Here is a 14,331-nt window from a genome sequence, read left to right as displayed (position 1 = left end):
TAAAAAATACAAATTTCTACTGGATCTGGTTAAATTTGACAGATACTCCAAGAAAAGAGTAAGTAAACACTGCCTCCTCCTTAATAATTAGTTAAATATTAAAGGAAACTTAAAGGAGAACAAGTAACTTCAGGTTGTTTTTTAACTGAATTTTGTATGCAAGGGTAATAAGGGCAATGTAGCACAGTGACTTGCTACTCTTAGCAGTGGAGCCATTGATCTAACAACCTATTACACAGTAAAAGTTATTTTTTAAGTTTCTAAGGGGGTAAAGCTGGATGGTGCAGAAATGAGTGTCAAATAATAAGGAGATTCCCTTCCCTTCCTCCATCTGGTTCACTGAAATTTATGTATGCTGGTGAAAAAAAAATTACTTTTATTGAAATCAAAATGTAAGAATACAAGCAGCTCATCAGGGTTTATCACTGTAATATGTAGGCATTTCCTCAAGAGACAGTACAATTGGTCAAGCTTCTTGGCAAGCTTTCTTTAAATGAAAGGAAAACTGATTGTACTGGTAGCTGCTGTTTATATTTTCATTTATAGTTAGGGGAAAACTTCACAAAATCTACAGCGACTGTCTCTTTTTAGACTCAAATGTGTCTCAATATTCATAATGCTAAAACTGGATGTGCAGATGCAGTCCAAGATATGTCAAAACCCAGCTCTGTAGCTGTTTACAGTCACTGCTAAAGTAGATTGGAACCTCCATTACTAGGACACAGCTACTTCAGACATTACCCAGACAGAGTTGTTTGTTCCTCAGATTTTGCTGACTCTTGAAACTTCCACTCTGGTGAGTATTAAAAAAGGGCTGGGAGGATTCACTGAAAAATAGCAGTGTCTGCAGTCCATGGACTGTTAAAAAGTATGGACTGTGGAAGTTTGTATTTCCAGTTATCTAGTGAATTAACACAACAGCTGGTCAGAGATAAGAACCTCATGAAAACCACTCCAGTTGCTACAATTAAAATTGCTACAGTAATATGCCAAAGTTAATATTTTGACCACTGGAAATCATGTCACTGGCATCAGTGAGCACTTGTTTTCAAAGATAGTAGAAAAGACATTCACTGGTCGAGTTCATCTAGCTATCTAGCTACAGGTTTACCAGATTACACAATCTGTTCAGTATCTTTTTACTGATAAAGTCTTGCAGGGTCACATAAAGACAGAGGTTTTACCAAATGTGTTACATATCATTGAAACTCCACTTCCCATGCCTCCAAAATAGTTGCTCTGAGGGCAGAAACAGGAACATAATACTTGCTTAGATAATTTGCCCTGGTATTACATGTAATTTATGGTGAGCAAAATCAAGTCACATCTGTGTAAGCTAACAAGCAGCTAACCTTTCCATAAGATCAGTTTCAATACACATGAGCTCTGGTCTGAAATGGCTCTTTGCAGACCACTGGTCATTGTTCTTCACAGCTTCTGGCTAGCTCCAGCTAGGCACATGTTCAAGGAATGTGCTTGCATGTTCTTGTCATTGTTTCATTTACTCATTGAGTAAATCAGTCAATGTGCTTTCTAATTAAGGTGTATTCTGAAATGTGTTTCCTTCATCAATCAATATTGCAAATGTGTTTTCCAAATATGAGACACAAGAGTACTGGCTTTTGTTAAAGACAGTTACTGTATTTTTAAAATTAGGTATATTTAATATTAAAAAATACAGCATTGAAGTGGTAACCACAGGCAACAAAATGTTACCAGAGTGTAAGTTAAGGACAACATTGGACTTAAATTATTGATGAGTCTGGTAGACTACTTGGACAAATCCTTGATTGCAGAATCTCATGTAATTGGGAGTGAGCTATGACAGATGAGCAGAAGTTTGACCTATTTTCACCTGGGGTTGGCAGCATCTTTCTGGCTCACATCTGGCAACTTGGTTTGAAGGAAAGCATAGATATGTGGCCAGATCTTATTGGTTTCTGTTCCAGAAAAGGATTTCAATAACCCTTTTTTCCTGAGGAAGAAAAAGAAGAAAGCATTACAGGTGTCAAATTGTTTAACTGTTCCAAAATCTCCACCTCACTTGAAGATTACCCCAGCAGGAGTGTGAAAATATGCATATGATGTAACACCAAGAAAGCTGTAGTATTGGAAATGCAGCCTGGACATTGATTTCTGCTCAACAGTCCTGGAAGAATACAACAAAGGGTGGTGGATATGGAAACACAGAAAGGACAATCATTGATGTTGTCAGAGTCTGATTTCTTTGTCTAGGCAAGGTAAGACTAGAGCTCTACATGGTGACCTACTATGTATCTATATATTAGCAGTATGATGCTTGCAGCTTTACATTAAGAGAAACATTGTGTATAATTTTGACTCTTAAAAGAACTAGTAATTTTTTTCCACTCCACAATATAAATGACATTAGCTACTGAATTAGCTACTTATTCCTAAAGAGTCTTGCTGGCTGGGTCCAGTCACAGTCCAGTTCTAGAACGGCCACATTTAAATTCTCATTAACAGTTTCTCTATTTGTGTATCGCTTCTTGACCCCTTGCACTTATTAGAAGAGTTTCTACTTATACATCCAGAAAACAAAATATTGTAAATTCTTGCAAAAAAAGGAACTGTCTGTTACCTCACCCACCAGAGCTGTTGTTGCTCATAACAGTACTATGGTGTATTCAATAATGCATAGCTTTCTTTATGAAGCCAAATGTGGCTGGCTGCAGTGACAGGCTGTTTTACCACACAGGTTCCAGAAGGTCTCATGCAACCCTGGAAAATCATACTCATTCTACTGGGTTGATTTCTTACTAAGTTCATGAAAGCTACACAGCTACTCACACCACACTTACTGTTGTGGTATAATATATTCTGTAGCAGAGAGATCTGTTCCTCGCTATGCTGATGCGTAGTAAGATTTTGGAATGTGGAAGAACACATTTTACTACTTACCGATAATATTCTAGAACAGGTTTTGTTTGTGCATCATAAGCCTGAAGCCTCTTGCTGACAGTCTCTGGCTTGTCATCATCACGCTGAACAAGGGGCTCACCAGTAATGTCATCAATGCCCTATTCATGGTTAAAAGCAAATACCAGAGTATTTTACTGCTTACTTCTCTTTAAGCATGCTTTATGTAATTTTCTATTTAAATTATGATCAATTTCCACTTAATCAGGGTGTAGATTTCTGCTTATAAAGAGAGGCTGCTGCCTGTGGTCTTGTCTGGAATGTTAAGTTGTTGACATTCCAGTAAAACAGTCTGTCAGTTAAAAATATTTTCTCAGTATTGCCAATGAATATTAGATAATAGTTACTTGAGTAATTTGTCCTCTGGAACATTCATAGAATGTGGGGAATATGAAGACAAAACCTTCACGTACAAGGGAAAACAATACTGTTGGTAATACATTCCTGTATAACAAGAAATAAAAGACCAATTAGACCTTCATTTGACAATATTAAAATTAGGGCAAATGAGTTAATGGCTCTTTGATTCTAAGTCGCCAAATGGAAGACTTATCATTTAACAACAGCTATACAAAAAATGGCATAAGAGTAAGCTGAAGCTTTCCCTGCAGAGGTAGGGACCTAATGTGTGAATGTGCCTACTAAGTAAGTAAGCATTTTGCAGGTCTATTAAGATAATAGAGACAACCATATTTCACCTGTTTAGCTCTATTCCATGTTTTCAATTTAAGTATTGCAGTCCACTGTGTTGTGGTAAGTCTGCTAATTAGTGAAAGGTAAGACAGATCCTAAATAGCAAAGCTCTGGCAGCTGAAGCCTACTCTGGTAAGTCTGAGAATTCTCTGTTCCATCTTGCCTGCACTCTTCCGCAATTGAAAATAACCATGATTTTAAATACCTTGTTTTAAACAAAACAAAGGCAATATTTTCAGTTGCTCACTTCCAGTGCTTACCTGGTATTTCAAGCTGGCCTCTTTTCCTGCAACACTGAAATCCCAAAACTACAGGGCCTGCTGTGCTTCTGATGTAAATGAATAGAGCTTCCACGTGAAATGTGATGCCACAACAGTTAAGTTATTTAGAGTTAAGGATGAAATACAGTTTTAGCTGAGTTGCACTAAAGCAAATAGTTCTTGAAAAAATTTAAGGTAACAATGTACAGTCTTTATCTTCAAGCTCCTCTTTAGGATATCTCAAGTCATAAAAATCTGTTGAAAATTAATCTGTTGAAGAGCTTCCCTGACTTGAAAGTTTCTACATCCAGTTTTGCAGTACAGCAGCTCTTCCCTTGAAAATACCCATCTGGGTTAAATATAAACAGAGGGAAAGCATTAAGTGGATTCCTCTGACTGGTGGTGTGGTGTTTCCAATACATAAAGCATGACTCCTCTGGAGGAAGGAAAAAAAATTTACATTTTGGACTGTACAGGCTGCAAACAGGCTAAGACCATGCCCAGATCTTGTGCCAGCCAGTGTGCAAGGCAGACAGTATTCCAGATCAGTGAACAGCTTTAACAAGCGCTTACAAAACACCATGGTGTTCTGCTCTGCAGGGGACAAATGCATTGTCCAACACCTTGAGGTTCTGCCAGGTCACTAACATACCCTCATACCCTCATAGCACGGTGTTACCAGAAAGATTCTGTGCTCCCAAGAAATGAAATGAGCCTTTTTGTTCTGAGCTGCTGTGTTTTGAAACACATTACGCAAAACAATATTTTACTGCAGCTAGCAAACGCAACGCAGTACTTATTTAGTGGCAACAGCAATGCATATTGCTTACCTGCACTTTGGGAGGATTGAATTCAAGATTGTAGACTCTGCCACTGGCAGGGTGGATCCAGCGTGCTGTAAGCCGACACTTTATGGTCTCAAATGGCACATCGAGGTCAATCACAGTGTCTATGTGACATTCTTTATCGAGGGCTTCTGCCTGAACAACTGTTCTGGGGAAACCTTTTTAAAGGAAACAACTTCATAAAATTCTGAAAGCAGAGTTATAGCAAAAATTATCTGGATTGAGTTATTAAAGAAAATAATTGTTACACAGCAGAAAAAAAAAAAAACACCAAAAAAACCACCAAAAAACAAAAGCATTGTCATGTTCTATAAAGATGGAAGAGACATGAGATTTTCCAATATCTTTCAGTGTGTGGTGGCATTTTAACTTTTTAAATGCCGCCCAGCTTTTATTTCTTCATTTCAGCTAATCATCTTCCCAAAAGTGCAACAAATAAGTGCAAAAAGACCCCATATTCATATATACACCACTACCACTACACTGAATAAAAGTACTGTATATACATTTGGAATAATAGCTCCAGTGAAGTTTCCCTCAGAACAACCTAGAATCATTTGTGATATATCTTACTTCCAGAGCTGTGTAAGTCTGGCTTAAGGTGATGGCCATTACAAACCTGTTTTATTCAGTTGCAGTAAGCCAAATCTATTTACCAGAGGCAGTACAGGATTTAGAAGGTTTCTAAAAGTTTTAGTGTATCAAACTGCCCTCAGATATTATGACTGTGAGAAGACTCAGGCTGATCGGGAGCCTGTCTCTTCACTTCAAAGATGCTGCATTCTGCTCCATGAACTCTGTGGGTCCCTCTTCTATGCCTTAAATTATTAGATAATCTAGTGGAACTTAGGAGGGGTGCAGTGGGAACAAAGAACAAGAAAGCCAAGATCTCCACAAAGAATTTGAAATGAAAAATTGAACACAAGACCTTCAGTGGTCAAAGCTACTGCAGAACATGCTATTGCCTCTATATTTACTGGAACAGTTCCTCTCCTCAAAAAGCTCTAGAACAGTCTCATTTTCTTCAGTAGCTTGTAATTTACATCATACTGTACAAGTAAACTTCTTCATAAAGATAAATACTGATAAGCATAAACTTAAGAAAATCTTGCATAATGTTGATCTGTCCATTGCATGAGTAAGGAAAAAATCACAAAAAGACAGAGTTGATTAACTCAGACCAAGTCCTTGCTTGTGCATTAAGTCTCTTGCACCTGGCTTGCATCACAGTCATGAGCTGCCCTCATCCTATTTCTCACACATTCACATTATCTCATTAAAGTGCTTCTAAATGTTAAAAGCAGAGGAAGAGCCAGCTCTTCAACACTGCTGCTGAACACTGTTCAAGAACTGCTGTTCTTTCTTACTATTAGCAGTCACCATGTTTCTAAGCTGTGCAGCTGGAAAGCGAGTTTGCTCGGGACTGAGTAATGTGAAAATTCCTCAACAAATTGAAGTGCCTTTAGAAAAGCATTTCACTGAAATTGAACTGACATTTTCTACAGTGTTCTCTCTATACAGAAAAAGCTCTGCAAGAGGTGATGAATTATGAATATTCCAGGAACACAGAGAAAAGTGCTCTAGATTATACAGCACATAAATCTAAATGGATTATATCCACAGACACATACGGCTCATACTACTACATCTGCTATGACTCTAGAAGTCACCAACCTATTGTAAATGGATGTTTGGTCAAGTGAACATACAAGCAGTTCAGCAACTCTGGTTTGAGCTAACTGACCCCATCTGTTTGTTCTGCATTGCAGTTACCAAACTTAAGATTTTGGGTTAACATATTTCAACAATGTTGTTCCTGTGAACTCGTTATACCAGAGCTATCTCTAGAGTCATTCACTGGGTCTCATTAGAAATGCTGATGCAGATACAATTTCTGCTGCAAAAGTTTAAAGGCAGAAGCACATTAACATGCAGCATAAATTGATTTATTCTCTTATGGTCTTGACACAGTCCTCCTGCTGAGAGCTGCCAGTGGGCACAGCTATACTGCTACACATCCAGATCCACAAGACTGGAACTGTGTGTACATGGGACCTGAAACTAAAGGAAAAAAAACCAATATCTGCCGTTCTTTGCTTTATGGTTTAGGTTTCATTGTACTGTTCACTGTGGGAATAAAGCCTTTCTCGCAGGAAGAAACCCAGCTGTGACTAAAGCCACCAGAACATATCACTGTACGTAGGAGCAACTATGTAAATATAACTATAACAAAGCACTCAGGGACAGAGGCCACTGTGGATTTTTCACTCCCTCTAATTAGAAAGCCACATCAATAACTTTTTTATCTACTGAGACAGGTTGAGACTAGAGTCTGAAAAAACACGCATCCAGCCCAAACACTATTTTTGTGCTGGGCATCCAACTGTACTCCCATGGGCTGGAATAACAAGAGCCATCCAGTTCATGAAGGCAGCAGCAAATGCATTTTCACTCAAGCAAGAATGCTGCAGCAATGAGCTTACACTGCAGAACTGCAAAACAGTTCACGCTGGAGAACAGAACCAAACAGCAAACGAAGGCCTCTTAGATTGCCCTCTTAGGGCAATTGAGCAATAGTTTTGATTACACTCCACACTGCTGCAGTACTTTTCCATACTTACCTTTTTACTGCATCACATTCCTACCTTGCTATTTAAATAATTCCAAAGCCTCATCCTTCAAAAGTTTTCCATTCCCCAAGGACTTTAATAAGAAAATACTTTAAAAAAGAAATTTCTCAATGCCTATTTTAATGGGGAAATACCATATGAATTATCATAAAATATACCAGAATTGCCAGTTTTGAAATTTTTCTGGAGTATTGAGCTATCCTTTTTAACATGAGTTAAATATCCCTGTAATATTCTGAGGGCAGGGTACACCCAAAGCATTTATCAGCCAAAGAAACTGGGGCAGACTATCTGCTGAAAGTTTCACAACAAGCTGGCTACCAGTGACCAAAGCTGTCCCAAGTTTTCCAGAGCAGATTTTCTCCCCATATATAGTGATATCCTTACATGATAACTTACCATCCAATAGCCAGTTGTACTGGTCTAGATCTTTGATCTCATTCAGCATTAGCTGTGTCATGATGTGATCTGGAATAAGCTGCCCTTGGTCAATGTAGGACTTGGCGAGGATTCCCACTTCTGTAAAAGTAGAAGTTGCATTACACTATCTCTGACCTCCAGCAAGTGAGAAAAAGCCCACAAGCCTGCAAAAAAATTGTTTTGATCGGGATGACGGAGAAAAGTTGTAAACAAGACAGACAGCATGCTTACCAAAATTAAAAAATATCCAGATTATTAACTAGGATCTGACAATACAAATATGTATCAGATTAATTTTAGAGGCACTTGTAGGGCAAAACACACTTCTATCCTCACACCCTCTGAATAAATTTACTAGTATGTATTTGAAATATGATGTTCCAAGAATTAAAATGAGGAGAGGCCATTAGCCAAGAGTCTTCAAAATAAGAAATTAGAAAGGATACAAGTTTATTAAGATATCAGCCCTCAGACTTGCTGAAAAGAAAGTTTATTTTCTTAGCTTAGTGGCTAGTTATTAACTTACACTTAGGCTTCATTACAAACATAAATGCCTTTGGCAGCATGCAGTGGGACACGCTTGCTATGTATTTTTATGATTACTAGAGTGGCAAGAGAGTGTTTATAGATATTGTACACTATTTATGGGAGTACACAGACACTAGTATTTTCCCATGGAACTGACTAATCTTTAGTACCAGTCATTTATCCCACTGGCTCACTAAAATTCCACCCATGCGTTGTCATTCCAGCTATCACACTATGCTCCTACATGGCAGGCAGTAGCATGCTGTAGTTCACCCAAATCATGCATGTAGCCAGGAAGAAATTCAGTTGCCTGGGTTGTGTCCTAGGCACAAATTTTCCATCTTTCATTTATAAAACAGTTACGCAATTATGTTAAAAAACTCAGAATTGCAGCTAGACTGGTTTTATTGAGGGTCTGCAGAAGCCTTTACTTGCAACCAGTTAAGATCTAGTTACAGAAAAGTAAAGAGAAAATGGGATGGACTGACATACCCACACAGATATGACCACTTTCAGCAGAAAGCAATGACAAATGCCAGTCCCATCACTCAGTGCATGAAATGTACAACAGGACAGAGGCCCTTCTTCAGATGAGGCAACTGAAAAGCAGTACGTGCCCGCAAATAATGCAAATAGTAGCTTTGGTGATGAGAAAAAAAAAAAATAAAGGAACAATTTCCCCTTACTGCCTGTTCACATCTGTAGTCAGGCTTTGAAAAGTACAAAGACCATTTAGAAATAGGCACTGTGCACCTTGGCCAGACTTCAAAACATGCTCACTGTATGGAAAAGAGTCAGACTGTGGTGCCTGAGTCCTCTAGCACATCACAAACTGGAAAGAAGGTGACTGACTGTCTGTGTACAAAGAGTCTTTTCTTTTCCCTACCTCCCTTCTTCATACCTTGTTTTATTATTCTAGTGTGATTTGAACCATGTACCCTGAAAAAGTGGGTTGGGAGAAGGAATAAATCATGTCTAGATAGTTTTAATGTGTACTTGATGCTTGGTTCTGCTACTGATTTATGTTGCAGCATTGCTCTAGCCACAATGATCTAAAAATATTAGCCAGACACGTTTCACAGGGAACAATTATAACTTACTTTGGAAAGATTCATGAGTTTTTGAGCCCAGAAAGGTTTAGAATATGTCACGCTATTATTAGACAAACAGAACTTGAAAAACACTGCCTTTTGCCCCCCTCTATAGAACTCAGATAATTTAGAAAGTCACTATTACAGAGGGAAAAAAATAGGCAGAAACATAGCTAAATAGTCATATATTAGGACAAAAGTTGATACACTAGCTCAGAGCTTTTTTTTTTTTTTTTTTCCCTCCACTCCTGCTGTTGGGAGTGGGATTTCATGGGGTTTTGTAGATTTTACTTAGTTCTGTGTTTTTTCAGGTTGGATCTGAAACCACTAAAGGCATGGCAATCTTCACAATTACAGATAACATAGGTTTCTTTCCTTTGTAGGTGACGACAGGTATCCATGTTCCATGGCTTTACAAAGGATCAGCATGTTCTAACCACATTACAGCAATCAAGCTCTAGCCATAACCAGACAATAATTACCTTAGCATTAGAGAGGTGCTCACAGACTCTCCACTGTCCAGAAGAACATGATACTAACTGCAGAATGATAGGGACACTCATCTTCAACAGGACTTTTCAACAATGTCCATTTTCACAAGACAGCAAATAGAAAATCTGCACCATATAACTATTGTTAGCTTTATCTAATTTTCCAAGGGCTTTAACTGCCCATCTTAGTGTAAGTCATTTCCCAAAGAATTGGAAATTGCAGGACTCTTCCGTTGTTGTCAAAACTCATGGATCTTTGCCTTGACTGAATTTGTCTAGGCTGAGTTGACTCTCAGTTGTTCTCCTATTTTCAGTGTACTACCTAGTCCCTCCTACCTCATGCTTCATCTCAGCCCCCTGGGAACCATTTCTGAAACTAGTGACTGACTTCCAATGAAATAGCAGTAGAGTTTCATCTGGGTTTACTAGTGAATGAGAAACTCTGTAGCAGATTCTGGTAAATTCTGCTGCAGCTAATTTAGAGCAAACTTCACCTCTTAAGCTGTCCCCTGACTTCTTTCCTTATATTCTGGATTTTAATGTGTCTGTTAAACTTCTATTTCACGTTTGCTCTCCTTCACAATCCTTCATCTGTCCAACCTACCTAGAATTCTTTGCGTAATCACTTCCCTCTCCATCACTTCGGGCTCCCACCTCAATTCAAGCAATATGATAGTTCCACTTGGAATTTCCTCTTCTCACACAACCTTTGGCATGATTCTGGTGCTGTATGGTCTTGCACAAAACTAAAGTATTAGTAAACATTGTAAACCTCAAAACACTTGGTAAAATAACATTTCCTTCATTTTCTTCCAATGGCTACCCACTGCATCTTACACTGAAAGTTCATAACAGAACAGTTTTGTGACCCCCTGTAAATAAAAATGTATGATTGTGCAACCAAATAGAAATAGCATGAATATGATCAGATCTGTCTATGCAAGTGTGCTCCTAGCAAATAATCAACTTACAGTATCTACAATATCAACTATAGTAAAGTCAGTCACTGTACCAAAGTTGTTATCCTTATTGAGTAAACAAAATTTTTGTGAAGACAACTGCTTCACTTTCAAACATGCTTATGAGTATTCCAAAACTAAGACTGCCAGTTACCTAGGCATAATACCACAGTGATACTTACAAGTGAATGGAATATTCTACAGCTTGAAGTTGCTGGAAATAATAATACTCCCACTTCATCACATGCAGTCTGAGATGGTTCTTACAAGGGTTTTCACCCCACCATATAGAAAAGCAGATGTGGAAGTCAGGAGGGAACCTTCCATCATTGCAAAAATCCACCAGAAAGAGGGACTGTGGTACCTCAACTGAGGCCAGAGGTCAAGCTAGAACTGTTCAGCAAGAATAAGTCATATATTTACCTAGTATAAGCATCACTGTATGTAAACACAGACCATGCTGAAACCCAAGCATGATATGAACTCATAAGACAATAATAATTTTAAAAGCTATGCAATTTTACACATTGCTTTATTTCGAAAGCACCACTACGTTATGCCTGCCAGCTCAGGACTAGGTGTAATTTTGGAATAGCTGTTAACAATTCTACGTAGCCCTACTTCTGGCCATCAAATGAAAATCAAAAAAAGTCTGATTGCCCAAAACCCCTCCTCTTGCCCTGCCTGTTAAAAGATGTGACTATTTTTCTCTTTTAGGATGCTTCCAGCTGGAGAAACCATGAGAAACTATCAGAACTATTAGAAACAAGTACAAAAACCACTGGGTGCTTACAAAAACCACCCAAGACAAGGAAGCAATGAGGTGTAACAAAACAGAGAAAACAGGATAACCCCTAACCCCGTCCACTTTCATGAAGAGGCTGGCAAGTGACAGCGTATGGAGGACCCACGGCTGCAGACACGAGGCCCACTTCAGTGGCCTCTGGCCTCCAGAAGAGCTGCGTAAAGTCACCCAGCCTCTTCCTGCGCGGGGGGGCACACGGAGGTGGGACTGGGGAGCAGCAAACCTAATTAAGGAAGCTCCCGCCCTTCTCGGAGGGGAAGGGAGGGAAGGAGCGGGGCTGGGGGCAGGAATGCGTGCTGTGAGCGTGTGTCCCTTCCCGAAGCGGAGCTGTGTCACGCGGGAGCTCCCGTGGGACTGCGTGGATACCGGTCTCGCGGGACGGGGACAGGAAGAGGGGTCGTCGCCGCCGCGCACACATCCCCACCCGCGTCCCCATGCCCACCTGTCTTCTTCTGCATGTTGTCCCTCAGCAGGTCGCCGCTGGAGAGGTGCTTCACGCCGAAGTGCTTGATAATCCGAGCGGAGACGGTGCCTTTCCCGGAGCCCGGCGGCCCCATGATGACGGCGCGCAGCAGCGGCGGCACCACCATTCTGCTCCCGCTGCTCCCGCTGCTCCTGCCGCGGGCGCGCAGCGGCGCGGCAGGATCGCGGCAGGAGCGCCGCCTTCCCGGGGAGCGCCGCCTCGCACCACCGGCGAGCCCGGGCCGGTCCTCCCAGGGACTACAGCAGCGGCAGCTTCTCCGGCTGTCAATCAGGGGCGGGAAGGAAAGATCCTTTACGTAAGTGTAGGGGGGGAGGGAGGGATAAATTAATACGATAATAAAAAGATAAATGAAGCAAATTGCATCTTACAGCGTCGCATCAGACCGCATTTAGGCATCACTGTTCAACCGGCCGTGACCAGCTTGCCCGCACCCCTCTGCCCAGGAGGCCCATTTTGGCTGCTCCCTAAGCCGTCAGCCCGTGCCCCCTCTCAGACACACAGAATCAAAGAGTCGTTTGGTTTGGAAAAGACCTTAAGGGTCACCGAGCCCAACAAGTAATCCAGCTTTGCCTAAATCCATGCCCCAAACGGACACAAGCCCACCTTTTAAATATCCCCAGAAATGGTGACTCCACCACTTCTCTGAATTATCACGAGGATTTCCCAAACAGAACTGGGAAATGGCCCCTTACCTGGCTGTCACCTAATGACTGCTTGGCTGCTGACACTGTCACTGCCCTGCCCAGGTGCCCTGAGGCTGTGGCTGACATTGCTGTGCTCCCTCACCCCTATGCAGCAGACCTGCTCTTGCTGATCTCTCACAAATAAGCTCCCACTGTCCAGCAGCAGGCAGCTGTGCTTTTAGTATACTGTGCCTGAGTTTTTTAAATGATACTTGAATGTGAACATCTGGAGGTTGTCCTTGTTCTGAGTAGTGTTCTTCCAAACACCAAGATGTCCTTTCCCACAGATATGATTTTGTAATCTTCAGCTATATCAGAACACAATATTTTAGCCAAAACATTGGATTGTCCCATTTCCTGAGTGTTCACAGTCATGTCCACAGCAGGAGAAGTGAGCCTTCCTGCTAAAGATTCTGAAGATACTGATGGATCTCAATCACTGTACCAGAAAGGTCACAGTGAAAAAGTGAGCAGAAAGCAGACCTAGAGTAAAAACATCAATGAAATTCAGCTTCCTGGTTTAAAACATTGTTTCATTTCAATAGTTTTACACTCAAACAAGTAAAGCCATAAGAAAATATTCGAATGACAGTTTGGTACTTTGAAACAGTGAAGAAATAGGAATATAGCCCCAAAACTCCCCAATCAATAAAATTAATTGTCTTAACAATTAAGTGGGTAGGCACTGGCTTAGCTCATAGAACTCACTATGAGCATAAGTCTCATTACCCTGAGAAATGTGAACCTTCATAAATGAACATGATAGTACCTCTATTCCAGATTGTACTAGGACAGCAAGAGTTAAACATTCAGGGCTTTAGCAGCGTTCCCAGGGCAACACCTCAGTCAGCCAAAGCACCACAGTCTTAAGCAAAATTTGGCAGCAAAGGCCATTTAAATGTTAGAAGCCACACTGTTCGTTTTAAGCTCCACACTTCAGAGACTTCTGAATGGCAGAAGTCCACAAAATGTGTTGCTAAACCTTCATAAAGCAAATATATGGGAAAATGGAAGGTATTGTACAAAATATATATCCAGCAAATTACTAGACTTGTCAGAGAGATCATTAACTCTAATCTCCAATGCCACTATTTATAAAAAGCAGCAAGAATTTATCTGCCTGTTAAAAAAGAAGCCTGAGGTTCTGCCTATTGAGCAGCTCAGAAATCCAGACAGGAATGCCAAGACAATCCCTTTGTTAAAGACTATTTAGAAACCTCTCTGGACTTCATAACAAATCCATGAGGAAGGGGTGGAAAAGAATAGAAAGGCACTTCTCCCACACACACAAGTTCTTACTAACCTATGGCCTTTGCAAAACAGAAGTGGGTACTTAGATTATAGAAAATAGATAGTAAAAGAAATTATTGTTCCCATTTCCTTGGCTATCTTTACTGAAGTCCAAACCTCACTCTAGCAGTTTTGTGAATAGTTGTGACATACTCAGAAGTGGAAAAGGAAATAATGGAAGAAATAGGGTCAATGTTTCACTGGTTTGTATA

At 40.3% G+C, this 14,331-nt stretch overlaps 1 protein-coding gene across 2 annotated transcripts; it reads right to left on the bottom strand.

The window, feature by feature from the left end:
• Positions 1–1,125: 1,125 nt before the first annotated feature.
• Positions 1,126–12,787, bottom strand: AK3 (adenylate kinase 3). Of its 2 annotated transcripts, none has more exons than XM_038124652.1 (6): positions 12,750–12,787; positions 12,105–12,406; positions 7,768–7,887; positions 4,724–4,896; positions 2,923–3,041; positions 1,126–1,975 (listed from the first exon to the last, which is right to left on the bottom strand). In XM_038124652.1, the coding sequence occupies exons 2-6, from the start codon at positions 12,250–12,252 to the stop codon at positions 1,852–1,854; spliced, it is 684 nt and encodes a 227-aa protein (XP_037980580.1). In that variant the 5' UTR covers positions 12,253–12,406; positions 12,750–12,787; the 3' UTR covers positions 1,126–1,851. The 2 variants fall into 2 exon arrangements, with proteins under 2 accessions (XP_037980580.1, XP_037980579.1); XM_038124651.1 differs by lacking the exon at positions 12,750–12,787 and adding an exon at positions 12,515–12,549.
• Between the last annotated feature and the right edge of the window lie 1,544 nt (positions 12,788–14,331).

This window comes from Motacilla alba, chromosome Z (assembly GCF_015832195.1).
Source record: "Motacilla alba alba isolate MOTALB_02 chromosome Z, Motacilla_alba_V1.0_pri, whole genome shotgun sequence".
In the NCBI taxonomy this organism is placed as follows: Eukaryota; Metazoa; Chordata; class Aves; order Passeriformes; family Motacillidae; genus Motacilla; species Motacilla alba.
Note: the sequence above shows the minus strand (reverse complement) of the source record. Positions and strands in the feature narration are given on the sequence as shown.